The sequence below is a fragment of the Kogia breviceps genome, chromosome 3 (genome assembly GCF_026419965.1).
Source record: "Kogia breviceps isolate mKogBre1 chromosome 3, mKogBre1 haplotype 1, whole genome shotgun sequence".
Lineage (NCBI taxonomy): Eukaryota > Metazoa > Chordata > Mammalia > Artiodactyla > Physeteridae > Kogia > Kogia breviceps.
Window position 1 is genome coordinate 76401676 of NC_081312.1, and position 20112 is coordinate 76421787.

The 20112-nt window shown below is 40.0% G+C and overlaps 1 protein-coding gene across 1 annotated transcript; it reads left to right on the plus strand.

Moving 5' to 3' along the window:
- Positions 1 to 9304: 9304 nt before the first annotated feature.
- On the plus strand, positions 9305 to 16772 carry OR5AU1 (olfactory receptor family 5 subfamily AU member 1). The gene is given in 6 exon segments (XM_059057459.1): positions 9305 to 9313; positions 15748 to 15894; positions 15896 to 15988; positions 15990 to 16133; positions 16135 to 16570; positions 16573 to 16772. Coding segments are annotated over 5 exon segments (933 nt in total). The 5' UTR covers positions 9305 to 9313; positions 15748 to 15834.
- The last annotated feature ends 3340 nt before the right edge of the window (positions 16773 to 20112 follow it).

The window sequence follows — 20112 nt, forward strand, 5'->3', positions numbered from 1 at the left end:
TCCCCAGATATTTTTCATCTTCCCCAGCTGAAACTGTACTCATTTAAGTACTAAGTCCCCTTACTCCCTCCTCCCAGCCCCTTTCTGTCTCTATGAATTTGACTACTTTAGGTACCTCATATAAGTAGAATCATACCATATTTGTTCTGTCATGACTGGCTTATTTGCATAATGTCTTCAAGGTTCATCTATATTGCAGCATGTGTCAGAATTTCCTTCCTTTTTAAGGCTGAATAATATTCCACTGTATGGTGTAAAGTGTTTCTGACACTAAATATATGTGTTTTTTTCTAGCACCAACCAGTTCATTCTGGTTCTCCAACATTGACTGGATGTCCAGTAATTCAATTCTGACAGTAACTCCTGGAGTTAGTGCAGACCCCACAGGTTAAGGACTTAATTCCAGAAGACTGCCCCAACTTCATACCCTAGATGAAAATGCAGTGCCCAAATTAGCCACTCTCTGCCTCGCCTATTGAAAATTTGGGGGTTCCAACAACCCTCACCTCCTGCCTCAGGTTCAATAATTCACTAGAACAACTCATAGAATTCAGGAAAGTGCTATGCTTACTTTTACTGATTTACTATAAAGGATACAACTCAGGCACAGCCAAATGGAAGAGATGTATTGGAAAGACGTGGGGGTGGGGTGATGCAGAGCTTCCCTGCCTTTACCAGGTATGCTACCCTCCCAGCACACCGATGTGTTCACTGATCTGAAAGCTCACTGAACCTTGTTGTTTAGAGATATTTATGAAGGTTTCATTACATAGGCATGATTGGTTAAATTGTCAGCCACTGATGCTTGAATTTAATCTCCAGCCCGTCCCCCCACCCCAAGGTTTGGGAGTGAGGCTGAAAGTTCTAGCCTTCTAATCAGTTGTTAGTTTTTCTGGTGACCAGTCCCCATCCTGAAGATATCTAGGTGCAACCCCCCCACCCCATGAGTAATCTCACTTGCATACAAGAGACACTCTTTTCACATAGGAGATTCCAAGGGTTTTAGGAAATCTGTGCCAGGAACTAGGAACAAAGTACAAATATTTATTTTTTAATTATATTACGTATATATCTATACATACATCACTTTAAAAATTTTTATTGAAGTATAGTTAATATACAATGTTGTGTTAGTTTCAAGTGTACAGCAAAGTGATTCAGTTATTCATATATATTCTTTTTCAGACTCTTTTCCATTATAGGTTATTATAAGATATTGAGTATAGATCCCTGTGCTATAAAGTAGGTCCTTGTTGTTTACCTATTTTATATATAGTAGTGTGTGTATGTTAATCCCAAACTAATAATTTATCTCCCACCCCACCCCACCCCTCCATTCCATAAGTTTGTTTTCTATGTCTGTGAGTCTATTTCTGTTTTGTAAATAAGCTCCTTTGTATTATTTTTTTTAGATTCCACATATAGGTGATATCATATATTTGTCTTTCTCTGTATCACTTACTTCACTTACTATGATAATCTCTAGGTCCATCCATGTTGCTGCAAATGGCATTATTTCATTCTTTTTTAATGGTTGAGTAATATTCCATTGTATATATATGCCACATCTTCTTTATCCATTTATCTGTCAGTGGACATTTAGGTTGCTTCCATGTCTTGGCTGTTGTACATAGTGCTGCTATGAACATTGGGGTGCATGTGTCTTTTCGAATTCGAGTTTTCTCCAGATATGTGCGCAGGAGTGGGATTGCTGGATCATATGGCAACTCTACTTTTAGTTTATTAAGGAAACTCCATACTGTTTTCCATAGTGGCTGCACCAACTTACATTGCCACCAAAAATGTAGGGAAGTTCCCTTTTCTCCACACCCTCTCCAGCATTTATAATTTGTAGACTTTTAAAAATATAAATTTATTTATTTATTTTTGGCTGTGGTGGGTCTTCGTTGCTGTGCGTGGGCTTTCTCTAGTTGTGGCGAGCAGAGGCTACTCTTCATTATGGTGTGCAGGCTTCTGTTGTTGCAGAGCATGGGCTCTAGGCATGCAGGCTTCAGTAGTTGTTGCTCATGGGCTCTAGAGCACAGGCTCAGTAGTTGTGGCACATGAGCTTAGTTGCTCCGTGGCATGTGGGATCTTCCTGGAGCAGGGCTCGAACCCGTTTCCCCTTCATTGGCAGACTGATTCTGAACCACTGCGCCAACAGGGAAGCCCTGTAGACTTTTTAATGATGGCCATTCTGACCGGTGTGAGATGATATCTCATGGTAGTTTTGATTTGCATTTCTCTAATAAATAGCAATGTCAAGCATATTTTCATGTGCCTGTTGGTCATCTATATGTCTTCTTTGTAGAAATGTCTATTTAGGTCTGTCCAATTTTTGATTGGGTTGTTTGTTTTTTTGATGTTAAGCTATATGAGCTCTTTGTATATTTTGGAAATTAATCCATTGTTGGTAGCATTGTTTTAAAATACTTTCTCCCAGTCTAACACAAGGCCTTTTCATTTTGTTTATGGTTTCCTTTGCTGTGCAAAAGCTTTTAAGTTTAATTAGGTCCCATTTGTTTATTTTTGTTTTTATTTTCATTACTCTAGGAGATGGATCCAAAAAAATATTGCTGCAATTTATGTCAAAGAGTGTTCTGCCTAGGTTTTCCTCTAGGAGTTTTATAGTATCCAGTCTTACATTTAGGTCTTTAATTTATTTTTGTTTATGGTGTTAGAGAATGTTCTAATTTCATTATTTTACATGTAGCTGTCCAGTTTTCCCAGCACCACTTATTGAAGACACTGTCTCTTCTCTGCTGTATATTTTTGCTTCCTTTGTCATAGATTAATTGACCATAAGTGCATGGGTTTATTTCTGGGCTTTCTATCCTGTTCCATTGCTCTATATGTCTATTTTTGTGCTAGTAACATACTGTTTTGATTACTGTAGCTTTGTAGTATAGTCTGAAGTCAGGGAGCATGATTCCTCCAGCTCCGTTCTTCTTTCTCAAGATTGTTTTGGCTATCCAGGGTCTTTTGTGTTTCCATACAAATTTTAAAATTTTTGTTCTATTTCTGTGAAAAATGCCATTGGTAATTTGATAGGGATTTAATTGGATCTGTAGATTGCCTTGGTTTTTTTTTTTTTTTTTTTTTTTGCTGTGCTGCATGGCTTGTGGGATCTTAGTTCCTGACCAGGGTTCAAACCCATGTCCCCCTGAAGTGGAAGCGTGGAGTCCTAACCACTGCACCTCCAGGGAATTCCTGGTAATATGGTCATTTTAACAATATTGATTCTTCCAATCCAAGAACACAGTATACATAATTCAAAAAGAGTCATGTACCACAATGTTCATTGCAGCTCTATTTACAATAGCCAGGACACGGAAGTGACCTAAGTGTCCATCGACAGATGAATGGATAAAGAAGATGTGGCACATATATACAATGGAATATTACTCAGCCATAAAAAGAAACCAATATGAGTTATTTGTAGTGAGGTGGATGTACCTAGAGTCTGTCATACGGAGTGAAGTAAGTCAGAAAAACAAATACTGCATGCTAACACATATATACAGAATCTAAAACAAAAAAATGGTTATGAAGAACCTAGGGGCAGGACAGGAATAAAGACGCAGACGTAGAGAATGGACTTGAGGACATGGAGGGGGGAAGGGTAAGCTGGGACAAAGTGAGAGAGTGGCATGGACATATATACACTACCAAATGTAAAATAGATAGCTAGTGGGAAGCAGCCACATAGCACAGGGAGATCAGCTCGGTGCTTTGTGACCACCTAGAGGGATGGGATAGGGAGGGTGGCAGGGAGACACAAGAGGGAGGAGATATGGGAATACATGTAAATGTATAGCTCATTCACTATGTTGTAAAGCAGAAACTAACACATCATTGTAAAGCAATTATACTCCAATAACGATGTTAAAAATAATATATAGGGGAAAAAAGTCAATTCTAAAATAAAGTTCTTGAAAAGGTGAAAAAAAAACAAGAACATGGTATATCTTTCCATCTGTTTGTGTCATCTTTAATTTCTTTCATCAGCATCTTACAGTTTTCAGAGTACAGGTCTTTTGCCTCCTTAGGTTTATTCCTAGGTATATATACCACTTTTTTTTTTCATATACCACTTTTGTTTATATCTGCTTAATGGACACTGGTTTGCTTCTACCTATTGACTATTGTGAATAATGCTGCTATGAACATGGATGTACAATTATCCATATCTATATCTATGCTATAGATACCTATGCTATCACTTTTTTGGGCTATACACTTTGAAGTAGAGTTGCTGGATCATATGGGAATTCTGTTTAATTTTTTGAGGTGTTGTCACACCATTTTCTACAGTGGCTGCACCATTTTTGGCTGTACCATGCAACTTGTGGGATCTTAGTTCCCCAACAAGGGATCAAACCTGGACCCCTGGCAGTGAGAGCACCGAGTCCTAACCCCTGGACCACCAGGGAATTCCCTTGGCTGCACCATTTTAAATTCCCACTAGCGGGCTTCCCTGGTGGCGCAATGGTTGAGAATCCGCCTGCCGATGCAGGGGACATGGGTTCGTGCCCCGGTCCGGGAAGATCCCACATGCCGCGGAGCGGCTGGGCCCGTGAGCTATGGCCGCTGAGCCTGCGCGTCTGGAGCCTGTGCTCCGCAACGGGAGAGGCCACAACAGTGAGAGGCCCACATACCACAAAAAAAAAAAAAAAAAAAAAGTTTAAATTCCCACTAGCAATGCACAAAGGTTCAGATTTTTCCACATCCTCACTAACACTTGTTATTTTTTCTTTCTCTCTTTTTTTGATAATGGCCATCCTAAAAGATGTGAAGTGGTAACTCAATGTGGTTTTTTATTTTATAAAGAGTCTCTTTTTGTGTGTGTGTGGTATGCAGGCCTCTCACTGTTGTGGCCTGTCCCGTTGCAGAGCACAGGCTCCGGACACACAGGCTTAGTGGCCATGGCTCATGGGCCCAGGCGCTCCATGGCATGTGGGATCTTCCCGGACCGGGGCACGAACCCGTGTCCCCTGCATCAGCAGGCAGACTCTCAACCACTGCACCACCAGGGAAGCCCAAGTCTCTTTTTTTTTAATGTTTTTTATTTTTATTTATTTATTTATTTATTGCCATACTGCAGCATGTGGGATCTTAATTCCCTGACAAGGGGTCAAACCTGTGCCCCCTGCAGTGGAAGCGCAGAGTCCTAACCCCTGGACTACCAGGGAATTCTGTGGTTTTGATTTGCATTTCACTAATGATTAATGATGTTGAGCATTTTTGCTGTGCTTATTGGTCATTTTTATATGTTCTCTGGATTAAGTATATTAAATTCCTTTGCCCATTTTTTAATTGACTTGTTTGTTTCATTTTTGTTGGGTTATAGAAGTCTTTTATGAATTCTGGATATCAATTCCTTATGAGCTATATTCAAATATTTTCTTTCATTTTGTGGATTGTGTTTTCACTCTGTTGATAGATTTCTATAGTGATTTTTAGAGATTGCTTAGATATTACATTATACATACAAAACTGATCAGTGTACTGCATTTAAAAAATTTTTTGTTTATTTATTTTTGGTTGTGTTGGGTCTTTGTTGCAGTGCGCGGGCTTTCTCTAGTTGCAGCGAGCAGGGGCTACTCTTTGTTGCAGTGCGTGGGCTTCTCATTGTGGTGGCTTCTCTTGTTGTGGAGCATGGGCTCTAGGCATGCGGGCTTTAGTAATTGTGGCATGTGGGCTCAGTAGTCGTGGTTTGCGGGCTCTAGAGCGCAGGCTCAGTAGTTGTGGTGCATGGGCCTAGTTGCTCCATGGCATGTGGGATCGTCCCAGACCAGGGCTCCTGTGTCCCTTGCATTGGCAGGCAGATTCTTAACCACTGTGCCACCAGGGAAGCCCACAGTCTACTGCTTTCATTTTACCATTTTGAGCAAAATTTTGAAACCTTATTTAGATCCCTTTACCCTGTTCCTTCATCATAAAATTGTCTTAAATATTTCCTTTACCTGCATAGAGAACCACATCAGACAATTTTATTTTTGCTTCAACCATCAAACAATTTTTTTAAATTCAAGAGGAGGATAGTGTATTACCTTTAGTCATATTTTTACCCTTTTCATTTTCCTATTTTTCATTACTAATATTCCAAAGTTTCTTTTTCAAGATCCTTTCTTTTTCAAGAACTTGCTTTATTCTTTAGAATAGGTTGGTTGACAAAAATTCTTAGTTTTACCTCAGTTGAAAATATCTTTATTTAACTTTCCTTCCTGAGGGATATTTTCCCTGGATAAAGATTCATGGCTGACTATTCTTCCAGCACTTGAAGTGTGCCACCCCTTTCTGGCTTCCATGATTTCTCATGAGAAGTCTAATATTTGAATTCTTATTCCCCCATAGGTAATGTATCTTTTCTCTCTAGGTGCTTTCAAGATGTTTTCTTCATTCTTAGTTTACAAAAATTTTGATTATGATGTTCTCTGTGTGGATTTCTTTGGGTTCATCTTGTTAGGAATTATTTGCTAGGCTTCTTGAATCTGTGGGTTTATGCCTGTCACCTAATTTGGGGGAAATTTTGCTTTTTTTTTTTTTTTTTTTTTTTTTTGCGGTACGCGGGCCTCTCACTGTTGTGGCCTCTCCCATTGCGGAGTGCAGTCTCCGGGCGCGCAGGCTCAGTGGCCATGGCTCACGGGCCCAGCCGCTCCGTGGCATGTGGGATCTTCCCACACCGGGGCATGAACCCGTGTCCCCTGCATCGGCAGGCGGATTCTCAACCACTGTACCACCTGGGAAGCCCCTTTTTTTTTTAAATTAAAAAATTCTTATTCTCTTTCTGTTCTTCTGGGACTCTGATCATACAAATGTTAGATCTTTTGTTATTGTCCCACAAGTACCTGAGGTTTTGGGGGGTTTTTTGTTTTCTTTTGCTGTTGGTGGTGTTTTCTTTGTTTGTTTAGTTTGGTTTTTTTTTTTGGTCCCTTTTCTCCCTGTTTGTTGTTTAGATAGGGTAGCTTCTATTGTTCTATCTTCACATTCACATATTCTTTCCTCCATCATCTGCATTTGTACTATTTTAGCCCATCCAATTAGTTTTAAATTTCAGTTATTTTTAAGTTCTAAATTGGAAATTTAGATTTCCATGGAAATGGAATTTGCTTCTTATTTATATCTTCTATTTCTTTGCGGAGATTTCCTTTCTTTCACTTGTTTTAAGCATGTTTATAATTTCTCATTGAAGTATTTTTATGATGGTTGCTTTAAAAATCTTTCTAAGATAATTCCAACAGTGTCATTTTGGTGTTGCCTCATTGAAGTTGAGGCTTTCCTTGGTTCTTGGTATGACAACTGTTTTTTTTATTGTATCCTGGACATAGTGGGTATTATTTTATGATTTTCTGGATCTCATTTAAATCTTGTCTTTTAGCAGGCCTCCAATGACACCTTGCTGGTGGGGTAAGGGAGGACACCTCTTTTTTCCACTGGGTGGGGGTGAAAGTTTATGCTCTCCACTCAGCCTCTGCCTACATGGGGAGAAATGCTTCATTACTGCTGGGTAGGGGTAGAAATTTAGACTTTTGATTCAGCCTCTACTGACATCATGGGTATCCAGAGGGGTGCTTTGTTACTGTCAGGCAGGAATGGATGTCTAGACCCTCCACTCAGCTTCTGCAGGGAGGGAGAATGGTGCCTCATTACTGCTGGATAGGTTGGAACTCTAGGTTCCTCATTTGGGACTGCTGACTGCAGTTTTTGCTATGGTGGTTTAGAGTAGTGTGAATATTGCCCAAAGATTTTCTATTCTGCTAGGCCACGCTTTGCCAGTCCTTTGGCTAAAGAGAGGATTTGGGGAGGGCCTTTTTAAAAAATCTGTAATAATTTTAAAATCAGCTTGCAATTTCCAAAGACAAACTGCTGGGATTTTGAGTGGGACTGAATGTAATCTATAGATCAAAATGGAATGAATTTTTATAATTTTGAATCTTCCAATCTATGAAAATAATATAACTATTTATTTAGTCTTCTTTAGTTGTTTTAGTATTATGTAGTAGCTTTCATATACATCTTTCATTAGAATTCATTAATTTTGGATACCAGTAGAAATGCTATCATTTGATGTTTCATTTTCTAATAATTTATTTTTTATGCATTAACTTTGTATTCAGGTCCTTGTAAAATTAACTTATTAATTCTGTAGATTCATTTTGGACTTCCTATGTATTCAATCATGTCTGTGAATAATAAAAGTTTTGTTTCTTCTTTTTCAATACCTCTTATTTCTTCTTCCTGCCTATTACACACTATTGAATACAAATTGTTCAGTTCAATATCAAAACAAAATTGTGATAGAGGACAACCATGCTTCATTCCTGATCTCAGAGAGAAAACTTTTACTATTTACTGGATTTTAATAAAGCCAATAAATGTGATGCTTGCTGTAAAGTTTTTTTTGTTTATCTTTTGTTAGATTAAGGATATTCTTTTTTATCACTAGTTTGCAAAGGTTTATAAAAATCATGAGTGGATATGGAATCTTATCAAATGCTTACTCTCCATCAATTGTGACAATTATGTATTTTATCCTTTATTTTGAATTAAAAAAATTTTACTGGAGTATAGTTGATTTACAATGTTGTGTTAGTTTCAGATGTACAGCAAAGTCAATCAGTTATATATATATATACATATATCCACTCTTTTTTTAGATTCTTTTCCCATATAGGCCCTTACATAGTGTTGAGTAGAGTTCCCTGTGCTATACAGTAGGTCCTTATTAGTTATCTGTTTTATATATAGTAGTGTGTATATATATGTCAGTCCCAATCTCCCAATTTATCCCTCACCACCCTTACCCGCAGTAACCCTAAATTTGTTTTCTACATCTGTGACTCTACTTTTGTTTTGGAAATAAGTTCATTTGTACCCTTTCTTTAGATTCTATCTTGAATGTTAAATCAACTTTGCATTCCTAGAATAAAATCAACTTGATGTAATATTTACCTTTTTTATATATTGCTGTCTTTGCTTTAGTAATATTTTATTTAGGATTTTTGTATCTAAGTTCAGGAGAGAAATTGATCTGTAGGTTCCTTTCTTACAGTGTTTTTCAAGTTTGGTGGTTAAGGTTATGCTGGCCTCTCCCAATGAACTGAACAGAATTTCCTCTTTTTCTATCCTCTGGAATTTTTTGAGTAATATAGATGTGATTTATTCTTTAAATATTTGGGAAATTTTACTGATAAGCCATCTGGGCCTAGACTTTTCTTTGTAGGGAATTTTTAAAAATTAATTAATTTATTTATTTTATTTATTTTTTTGGCTGTGTTGGGTCTTCGCTGCTGAGCGCAGGCTTTCTCTAGTTGCGGCGAGTGGGGGCTACTCTTCCTTGCGGTGCACAGGCTTCTCACTGCAGTGGCTTCTCTTTTTGTGGAGCACAGGCTCTAGGGCATGTGGCCTTCAGTAGTTGTGGCACGCAGGCTCAGTAGTTGTGGCTCATGGGCTCTAGAGTGCAGGCTCAGTAGTTGTGGCACACAGGCTTAGTTGTTCCACGGCATGTGGGATCTTCCTGGACCAGGGCTCCAACCCATGTCCCCTGAATTGGCAGGCGGATTCTTAACCACTGCGCCACCAGGGAAGTCCCAGGAATTTTCAATAATGGATAAAAATTTTTATTAGCTTTAGGACTATTCTGATTATCTATTTCCTCTTTGTTTTGGTAAGTTATGTTCTTTAAGAATTTTTTTCAGACTTCCCTGGTGACGCAGTGGTTAAGAATCCACCTGACAGACTTCCTTGGCGGTGAGAGCCAAGGTCTCTCAAATTTCTGACCAGCAGAAATCATGTGAAATACTAAGTGTTTATTGTACTTTTAAGCTGCTAAATTTTAGGACAATTTGTTACACAGCAATAGATAAGTAATACAGACTTTGGTACATGCAAGTGAGACGTTGACCTAGCAAAACCCTAAAATTTTATAGTGTCTTTGACAGTACGGTGAGAGGAAGCTGAAAGAACTTTGAGGAAAGTATCAGTGAAAGTCTAAAAGGCTTTGAGGAGACTGTTAGCAAAATTCTGATAGCCTTTGAGAAGGCTGCCAATGGGACTTAAATAAACATGAGGATAGTGTTATTGGAAACTGTAGAAAAAAAATCTGTATTATGCAGTGGCAGAGAGTTTAGCAACTCTGTTGTTACAGTAATGTAGGTGGTAGAAAATGTACCTAATGAAATGGGTGATCTGGGAATTCCCTGGTGGTCCAGTGCTTAGGAGTGCATGTTCTCACTGCCGAGGGCCCAGGTTCAATCCCTGGTCAGGGAACTAAGATCCCACAAGCTGCGTGCAGCCCATCAATCAATCGATCAATCAATAAAGATGAAGCTGAGCGTGACAGTAAAATCTTTCATTAAGACCTTAGGAAGATCCAAGGTGGTGCCTCAGAGAACAGTTCAGACAAATGATAGGACTTCCAGGAAGCTTCAGAATGTAGGCCCTCAGCAGTCTCAGCAGAGATTCGACATAGAGCATTATCTCAGAGAGATTTGTTAAGTTTTTAAGAATGTCATGGTGGCAGAATCACCACCAGCTTGAACTGTAAGACAGTAGAAAATGAAGAGAAGCCTTTCAATCCCCAAACTCCTTCAGACAGGAAGCAAGCTAAGAAAACTACTCAGCTACAAACACAGGCTAGCTTTCATATAAAATGAAGGATAATTTAGTGGGCAGAACTATAATCTCAGAGTGGAGCCAAGAGCCACAGAGAATTATTCCTAGGATTTGAGTCCTAATCAAGGACTTGCCAACAAGTGTCTTACTGGATTTTAGAATTTTTGTGACTCAGTGACTCTTGTGTGCCTACCTTCCTCTACCCCCCAATGTTTTCTATAGTGGTTTTCCCATACCTGTCCTGCCATTGTGTGTTTTGTGTGTGTAGAAACCAGATGTAACTTGTGTGTTTAGCTCACCAATCTTACGATTGAGAGGAACTGTACTCAAGAAACTCTATGTAAGGAACCACACATGATGCACTTCATCCATACCTGTACCTGATTTAGATGATGTGATTGTGGACCTTGAGCTGATACTGTAATGGAATGTGACTTTGGGGATTCTTGGCAGGGGGTGAGTATATTTTGAGCGTATGTTCATGTGTAAGTTGGACATGAATCAGTGAGGGTCAGAGGGAGGACTATGATAGCCAGTCATTGAGATGTGGCCCCAGTGATTCTCAGCTCCTGGTATTGATGCCCTTGTGTAGTCCACTCCCACAGTGAATGGGGCTGACCTGTGTAACCAGGAGGATACTGCAAAAATTACAGTACTGTGTCACTTCCAAAAGTATAAGAAAGTGAGTGTTTATTGAGATAATCTGTTGTGTGACAATAGATAACTAATCCAGTGACCCATTAATTTAAATATCATCATGAACTTATGGATTTAAGCATATTTGATAGACTTTTTTAAATTAAATATTATTGTTAAATATTTAAGGATAGCTACTAATAGAAATAGAGGAATCAGTAGAAGGGGAAAAACGTACATCACAAAACAAAGCAAACTTAACCCAAAAGGAAGCAGGAACAGGATCAGAGGGTGGGGGAGGGAAGCAAATTGGAAAAAGTATGATAAATGGAAAACTCAAGGTGAGAAATAAAACAAATTCAATATACCCGGAAGCCTCAAAAGGTGAAAAGCAAAAAAGCAATACCCCAAAATCTCACCTATATAAAAACAGATACTCTGATCAGTTAAAAGAGAATATTCTAGATATATGCTGCTTACAAAAGCCACACACACCTGAAACTTTGAGTGTTGGTTCCCCAAAGTGATTTTAATGTGAAACAAGCTAACAGACGCAAATAAAGGGCAAAAATTGCTTTACTGTAAGTAAAGGATGTGAGAAATCAACTGAATAAAGATGCCTGCATGGAGAAAAAGATACAGCAGCACTCTATCAAAGTGACAATTATCTCTGGCTTTCAGAACTCCACAAAGGCTGCCTATGATACCATCTGATTGGGGTGAGGCTCCCATTCCATCCTTTGCAAAGTTGCCTTTCCCAGGGTTTGTTTGATTTCTGCCTAGCCCATACCAGCTCTTCTGATAAGCCCCCAAATATTTCTGAGTGCTTACTGCGTGTCAAGGTACATCTGAAATCAATATTCCAGGCATATCATCATTCTAGAAGACCAAGATTTCAGGTCTGCCTGGGGAAATTCTGCAAACGTAATGGTGCAGAAAAGTTGGGAATAAAGGGTTAGCAATAAAGAAATGAAAAAAGATATACCATGCTGAGTAATCTAAATAAAACTGTAGTGACAGTATTAATTTCAGAAAAGTATGTTTCAGAGCCAAAATATTAGCAGGCATAAAGAAGGTCATTTTGTAATGTAAGTGGGGAAATTTATCAAGAGGACATATCAATCTTAAATGTTTATGCACCTTATAACACAACTTCAAAATACATGAAGCAAAATTGAAAAACAGCAAGGAGAAATCAACAAATTCACAATTACAGTTAGAGATTTCAGTATGCTCCCCTTTCAACTCTTGATAGAACAAGTAGGCAGAAAATTAGTAAGGATATAGTAGGCTTGAACAACACTATCAAGGAATATGACCTAACTGACAATGATAGACCACTTGACCTAACAACAGCAGAATATAATTCTTTTCAAGTGGTCATGGAACATTCATCAAAATACACCATATTCTGGGTGGGCCATAAACAAATCTCAATAAATTCAAAAGCATTCAAGGCATACAAAGTATGTTCTCTGATCACATGCTATTAAATTAGAAATCAATAACCGAAAGATCCCTAGAAAATCCCCGAGTATTTGTTAAGTAAATCACATACCTCTAATTTTATTATGATCTTGATGGGTATAGAGGTCCTCAGCTGTAATCTAGGTCCCAGCGTACATTGGGTAACTGGAATAAAAGAAAGAAAAACTGTAAAAACTTGTTTTCCAGTGTAGAAGAAATACAGATAATAATTACACAAGAGTTCAGTTTGGGGTTGAGGTAGAGAAGTCCTTTGGGGCTAATGATTAGTGTATTGTCAGGGATCTGGTTTCCCTTCATTTTCAGTTTCCCAATCACCAGATTCCTCAAGGGTAGAGGAGCTAGTAACTTTGCAAACACATTAATGGATCTACATGGGGCCAGTTATTCTCACTTCCTCACCTGCCTGCTAAGCCCTCATCAACGAACACATCGTCCTCCCCAGCTGTGACCTGATGGGCGCCCAGGGGAAAAGATGGGTCTGGGGTGTCTCTTCCCAGTACAGGATGAGCTGTGAGTGCCTCTCAGGGAGGGGGCTGCCTCCCTCCCCTCACCACGTGGGAGGTTAACGTCAGTAGCAGGCTCTGATCCCCAGACTCAGTCTATGGACCGAATGAGTCTGGCTTTGTCTTTACTGTTTTTCTAAAGAAGGCTTGTGTTCTGACCCCAGAGAGATAGCTCTGCCACCAAGTCACATGCTTTGTTGGAGTTAAATGGTTTGCTTAAGGACAACTCAAGCAATCTTGAAGGAGGAAATTCGCTGGTGTTTATCACCAGGTAATACTCAGATTTCTGGGAACTGTTAACTACTGACACATACTCTGGAAGGAAGAGAACGTCCAGGACAACCATCCTACCCCACAGGCTGATCTGATTTTCCAGGACATGGAGAATTCTAGCAACTTAGAAAGGATATTTCTATGTGGCTCAGGGGACGTTACCCCATGGTTTAGTGTTTCTTAAAGTATGGTTCAGCAACCACCTGTTTCACCACGACCACCTTACCCTACCCTATTCCAACCCAACCTCCCTGCCTGAGTGTTGGCCACATTCCTTCTTTTCGCAGCTTTTGTCCATTCTTTTAATCAGAGAAGTACTTGCAGACCCATTACCCACACTGAAACAGTCAACTGAGGAAGAAGATGTGAAGCTGCATCTTAAGAAGTTCTACTTCACTCTTAGCAACAATTCCTCAATTTCCTTGAAGTTCCTGTAAATTATTCCATCGTGGGATTTTTACAGCCAATTCTTTGAAGTCCTTGTAATTTGCCTTGAAGCTGAGTTGGCTTTTGACACCAATAGGGTGTCAACCCAAATTTGCAACCCAAATCTAGGGCTGTCCACATTCCTGCAATAATGGGGTTTATTATAAACTAGAAACTGTTGGGTTAAGAATGGCTGAATGTTACATCTCAGTGACCAAATAAATCAGTTACGCTCCACGTGCTCTAAAAGAAGTTACCGAGGCTCCAATTTGGTATTCAAATTTGCCCTCGTATTTTGTGTCTTAACTTCATTAGGGCATGTTACCTCTTCGGGCATTACAATGCTTTCTTCTTGTCAGCATTCACCACTCACAGTGTTCTATCAACAGCCATAGTGCCTTCATTACCTACTTGACAGGTAAACTTAGTTATCCATATGACCAGAGTCTTCCGCTGCTCTGGCAGTTTGCTCATTCTGGAAAGTCTGCCAGTGGGATAAACGAGAATCTTTTGCCTGTTCATTACAGCTCTTTCCTCTCTGGAATCCTCCCAACATCTTTCACAGCTGTATTATTCATTTACTCTCCTCAAGGCAGAAGGAGGGGGCTCAATTTTGTCCCTTTTTTTCCTACCCCAATCACATCTGCTGGTTTCAAAATCTTCACAACTGAAGATCCTCACCAAAGAGCACAGGGTACTTAACGGACTCCAGAGCCTAGAGGTAATTCAGGAACAGAGCAGCAAATGCAGCAGAAGAGAGTGTGGTGCTTACGTGATGCATCATGGCTTTGTTCATTCTCTGAATAGAAAAGGCATTTTTACAAAGCCCTAGTCCTAGGGAGGGGCTGTTCCTTCCCTGCTGGCCCAACAGCCCTTGAGAACAAGGTGATTCTACTCACTGGGAACCACGGTGACTTTGTGAACGATGGGTGGCATTTTCCCTTTGGCTGATGCTCCTGAGTGCAAGGTCTCAGCCCGCTCTCTACAGCCCTACACCATCCCCATCTCTCCACATCCCGACCCCCATTACCTTTAGAGCCCATAGTAGTGCCTGGCTTGGGCCAAGTTCTGAGAGGCAATTTTATAGCTGAGCCAATGAACCACCTTCAACTCCTCTAGAACACTCAGGATCCTCTGAAGGCCTGTTTAGTCGCTCTTGCTTAGTACACGTGTCTCTGTCTATTTTGTTTGGTGGTAGGTTGCTTGCCAAATCTTGTCATTGTTTCATTTATTTATTTTATTGTCGTTTAGTTTTGTGTTAGATCTATCTCTCCAACAAGAATAATCAAAGCTAACATTCTTTCTCAATGTGCCAGGCTTTGTTCAAGTGCTTTACATGAATTAAGTCATTGAATTTTTACAACAAGCTTTTGAGATTAGTGCTATCATCCCTATTTTACCGAAAACTGAAAATCAGAGAGGTTAAGAAACATTCCTAAGTTTACACAGCTAGTTAGTAGTGAGGTCCCGGCTTGGAACCTTGGCAGTCTGACGCCAGAGCCTGTGTGCCTAAACACAAAATATACTGTCTCCAGAATATAAACTCCCTGAGGTCAGACACTCTTGAATTCCCGACAGGAAGAACACGGAGCTAAGCATATGGCAGACGGTCAATAAATACTTGGTAAATAACTGTTTCATTATTTAGAATTTTTTTAAATCCCTAAGAGAGCAAACTGTGTATATTTCTTTTATATTTTCCATTGCTGCTCAAGTCATGCTTCCTAACTAACCAACCAGCCAAGTAGTGGAGAACTTCTCTATGGCAAAGTTCTATCAACAATCTTCAGAAGGCTGTCCTTAGGGCAGAACTAAACCAGTGAGAGCCCTTGGGTGTTTCACCTCGTTTCTGGTGGTCCTCTCTTTCCACATCGCAGAGCACTGGAGAAATATGGAAAGGGCAAACCTGAGCCGAGGGACTTAGTTTGAGCTCTTGGGCCTCACCAGTGACCCCCTGGCTCCAGAGGCTGCTCTTCATGGTCTTCCTGGGCATGTACGCTATCGTGCTGCTGGGGAATCTGATCATGTTCATCGTGATCCACGTTGAGTGCCACCTTGCACACGCCCGTGTACTCCCTTCTGGAGATCCTCTCCTTCTTGGATTTCTGCTACTCCTCCACAGTTGTCCCCCAGACCCTGGTGAACTTCTTAGCCAAGAGGAAGGTGATCTCTTATCCCGGCTGCATGGCTTCAGTTGATTTTCTGTGCGGCTTTTGCCACCAGTGAGTGCTATCTCGTTGCTGCCATGGCCTACAACCGCTATGCGGCTATTTGTAACCCCTTGCTCTACTCAATTGCCATGTCTCCTGAGGTCTGTGCCTCTCTGATTGTGGGCTCCTACAGTGCAGGATTCCTCAGTTCTCTAATCCACATGAGCTGTATCTTTAGTCTGAAATTCTGTGGTGCTCACGTGGTCACTCACTTCTTCTGTGATGGACCGCCCATCCTGTCTCCATCATGTGTGGACACTTTGCTGTGTGAAATCCTGCTCTTCACTTTTGCTGGCTTCAACCTTTTGAGCTGTACCCTCACCATCTTGGTCTCCTACCTCTTCATTCTCGTCACCATCCTGAGAAGGAACTCAGCCCAGGGCAGCTTCAAGGCCTTTTCCACCTGTGCTTCTCACTTCCTGCTGTGTGCCCCTTCTATGGCACAACACTTTTCATGTACCTGCGCCCCAGGTCCAGCCACTCCCTGACCCAAGACCGCATGGTTGCTGTGATCTACACAGTGGTGATCCCAATGCTGAACCCCCTTATCTACTCTTTGAGAAACAAGGATGTGAAAGAAGATTTAAGAAAGGTTTGAGGAAGGAAAATAATGGAATGATCTCAGTTAATCACCACATATTTTTAGAAAACTGAGGGTACTTTATGTAGTGCCAGGCTGAGTACAATCCCATGCTCACCCCTATTTATAGAGGGTACTCTCTGGTCTTCCAGGTGCTTCTGCATCTACCTGCCACAGAAAGAATTGATGGTGTCATAGAGACGAAAAAGAAGCAAAGAGTGTCGGCTTGTTGCATAATTGGACCCACTGGCAATATTTAGTCATGCCTTTGTTCAGATGCTTCATTCATATTTCCATGTTTGTGAATATTTTAGTTTATTTCTACAAACGGACATTTATATTCTTCGTAATGAAATTCTTCCCTTGACTAACTTGAAGGCCTTCACTTCTTGGGGAAATCCTCCCCATTCTTTACAATCTCTTCTTTGTAAAGGCTGACTCCTTGACTTAAATTTTTTTTGATTGACTAATTTGCTTGAATGATACTGTAACAACAATTTCAAAAGCTCAGATGATGTTCTATTGTCTTTACTGACTTTTTTTCCTGGCCAAATAGCTACTTAGTCACTTCCAAACTGGATAAACTTGAGCAAGTTACTTAGCTTTTCTGAGCCACAGATATCTCACCTTTTAATTGGTGTGAGTTTTAAACTAAGCATTCAATTAGATACTGCAGGTAAATCATTCAGCACAAGATAGGCATTTGTGGACTTCCCTGGTGGTCCAGCAATTAAGACTCTGCACTTCCACTGCAGGGGGAACGGGTTTGGTCCCTGGTCGTGGAACTAATATCCTGCATGCCACACGCCCCATCTTTTCCTTTCTATCAGCCCCTAAGTTCTCACAGAGTGAGAGGAGTACATGTTCTGCCATTCACAAAGGTTTGTTGTCCCTGCTTGGTTCTTGGTAGTTTGTAAGTTGTGATTGAATCAAATTAAATCTTTTTAAATAAGAAGAATCACATAGAGGGAGCTCAATCAAACATAATATTCCAGGACTTCCCTGGTGGCGCAGTGGTTAAGAATCCGCCTGCCAATGCAGGGGACACGGGTTCGAGCCCTGGTCCGGGAAGATTCCCACATGCCGCGGAGCAACTAAGCCCGTGCGCCACAGCTACTGAGCCTGCGCTCTAGCGCCCGCGAGTCACAACTACTGAGCCCATGTGCCACAACTACTGAAGCCCACGCGCCTAGAGCCCGTGCTCTGCAACAAGACAAGCCACCGCAATGAGAAGCCCGCACACCACCACGAAGAGTAGCCCCCGCTCGCCGCAACTAGAGAAAGCCTGCGTGCAGCAGTGAAGACCCAATGCAGCCAAAAATAAATAAATAAAATAAATACATTTATTTTTTAAAAAAACAACATAATATTCCTGGGCTCTCTGTGCTCATTGACACACTTGAGGAAAATAAATCAGGCACGCTTGGCTAGTCCCCCGACAAGGGGAGACCTGCCTCGGGCTGGTGCTTCCATGACTGGGTCAGCAAGGTCTGCCTAACTCTGGAGTTTAGTTTCCAAAGTCCATTTCCCACAGATGCAATCCCTGAGCTCTAATCTAGCCTTTAATGGTAATATGATTGATATTTTTCTCCCTGATTACATCTTATGCTTTTTCTACATTGTTCAGAATCACAAGGGAAAGAATGGTGCTATATATATTGACACACCCACACAAAGATCCTGACACTGAACTTGTTCCTGAATTTTAATGGAAATTTCACCTTTTATTGTAGAGTTTACTGTTAGCCTTCAATAATGAATGTTGATCATATTTAAGTATAGTGACTTTTTTTTAGTGCTAATTAGAGATTTTCTAAGTGGCAGTGTCTAGCTGATAAGGATGTGGGCTCTAGAGAAACACAATCTTTTTCAAATCCTGGCTCCATCATTTCCTATATGTGGGACATTATTTAACCTCTCTGAGTTCAAGTTTTCTCTTTTGTAAAATAGCAATAATAATGATTGTAGCAATACAGTTGTTAGGAAAATTAAGTACGTTAATGCAAACAAAGCACTTAGAACCGATGCCTGGCACATAACAAGCACTTAAACATTAGCTGTTATTATTAGAAACGGCTGCTGACAATGCCTTATATCACTCGATATAATCATGTGATCTTCCTCCTTTATTTTGTTCCCATGGTGAATTGAAGACATAGATTTTCTAATGTTAAACTATTACTGTTTCCTGGAATCCTACTTAGTCATGAAATGATTTTCTCTTTTTTACCTTCTTTTTTTTTTTTTTTTTTTTTTTGCGGTACGCGGGCCTCTCACTGTTGTGGCCTCTCCCTTTGCGGAGCACAGGCTCCAGACGCGCAGGCTCAGTGGCCATGGCTCACGGGCCCAGCCGCTCCGCGGCATGTGGGATCTTCCCGGACCGGGGCACGAACCCGTTTCCCCTTCATCGGCAGGCAGACTCTCAACCACTGAGCCACCAGGGAATCCCTGATTTTCTTTTAATAGACTGTTGGATTTGATTTGCAAAGATTTTATTTAGACTGTTTGCATCTGTATTCAAAGATAAAGTTGATCTATTATCTTTTCATATTATCTTTATTATATTTTAATATTAAGCGTAAGCTAGTCTTATAAAATGTATTTTAAGTTCTTCTTTTCCTATAGTGTGGAATAATTTAAATAAGATAGGAATATCTGTTCTTTAAAAATGATATATGCTCTGCTATAAAACCATCTGAGACTGGTATGTTTTTGAAAGGTAGATCTTTAATTACTCTTCCAATTTCTTATATGATTATTGGTTTCATTTTAGTTTTTTTCCCTGCTTATTAAGTCAGTTTCATCATTTGTATTTTGCTCAAAAATTGTTTCCTTCTTCTATGTTTTCAAATTTATTGCCATGAGTTGCACATACATTCTCTTATAATTTTTGTATTTGTTTTTTAGGTCAGTAACATCTGCACTTACTCTTCTAAGTCCCTCCAGAGAGTTTGTTCCATTTTTCAGGACAATCCAAAAAAAGATCCTCTACCACAAAATGAGAGAAATGGATTAAGTGGTCTGTAAAGATCTTCTGGACTCTAACATTCTATGAGATAAACATTTGAAGAAAGACAATGTTGAGGAAGGATTAAACACAGGTACTGCCTAGATTCCAATCCCAGATCTGCCACTCACTAGCAATGTAAACTTGGGGAAGTTCTTTTACCTCTCTCTGCTAAGTTTTGCTCATTTGGGAAATAGAAGTAACAATAAAAGCTAGCTCATGTATAAAACTGTTGTGAAAATTAAATGACATAATACTTATACTTGTGGAATTTAAATGACGTAATATCTAAAACATTGTCTGACACATAGTAAACCTTTCCTAAGTCTGTATTAGCTACTTTTATTTTGTGTGTTTCTGTGGTTATATTGC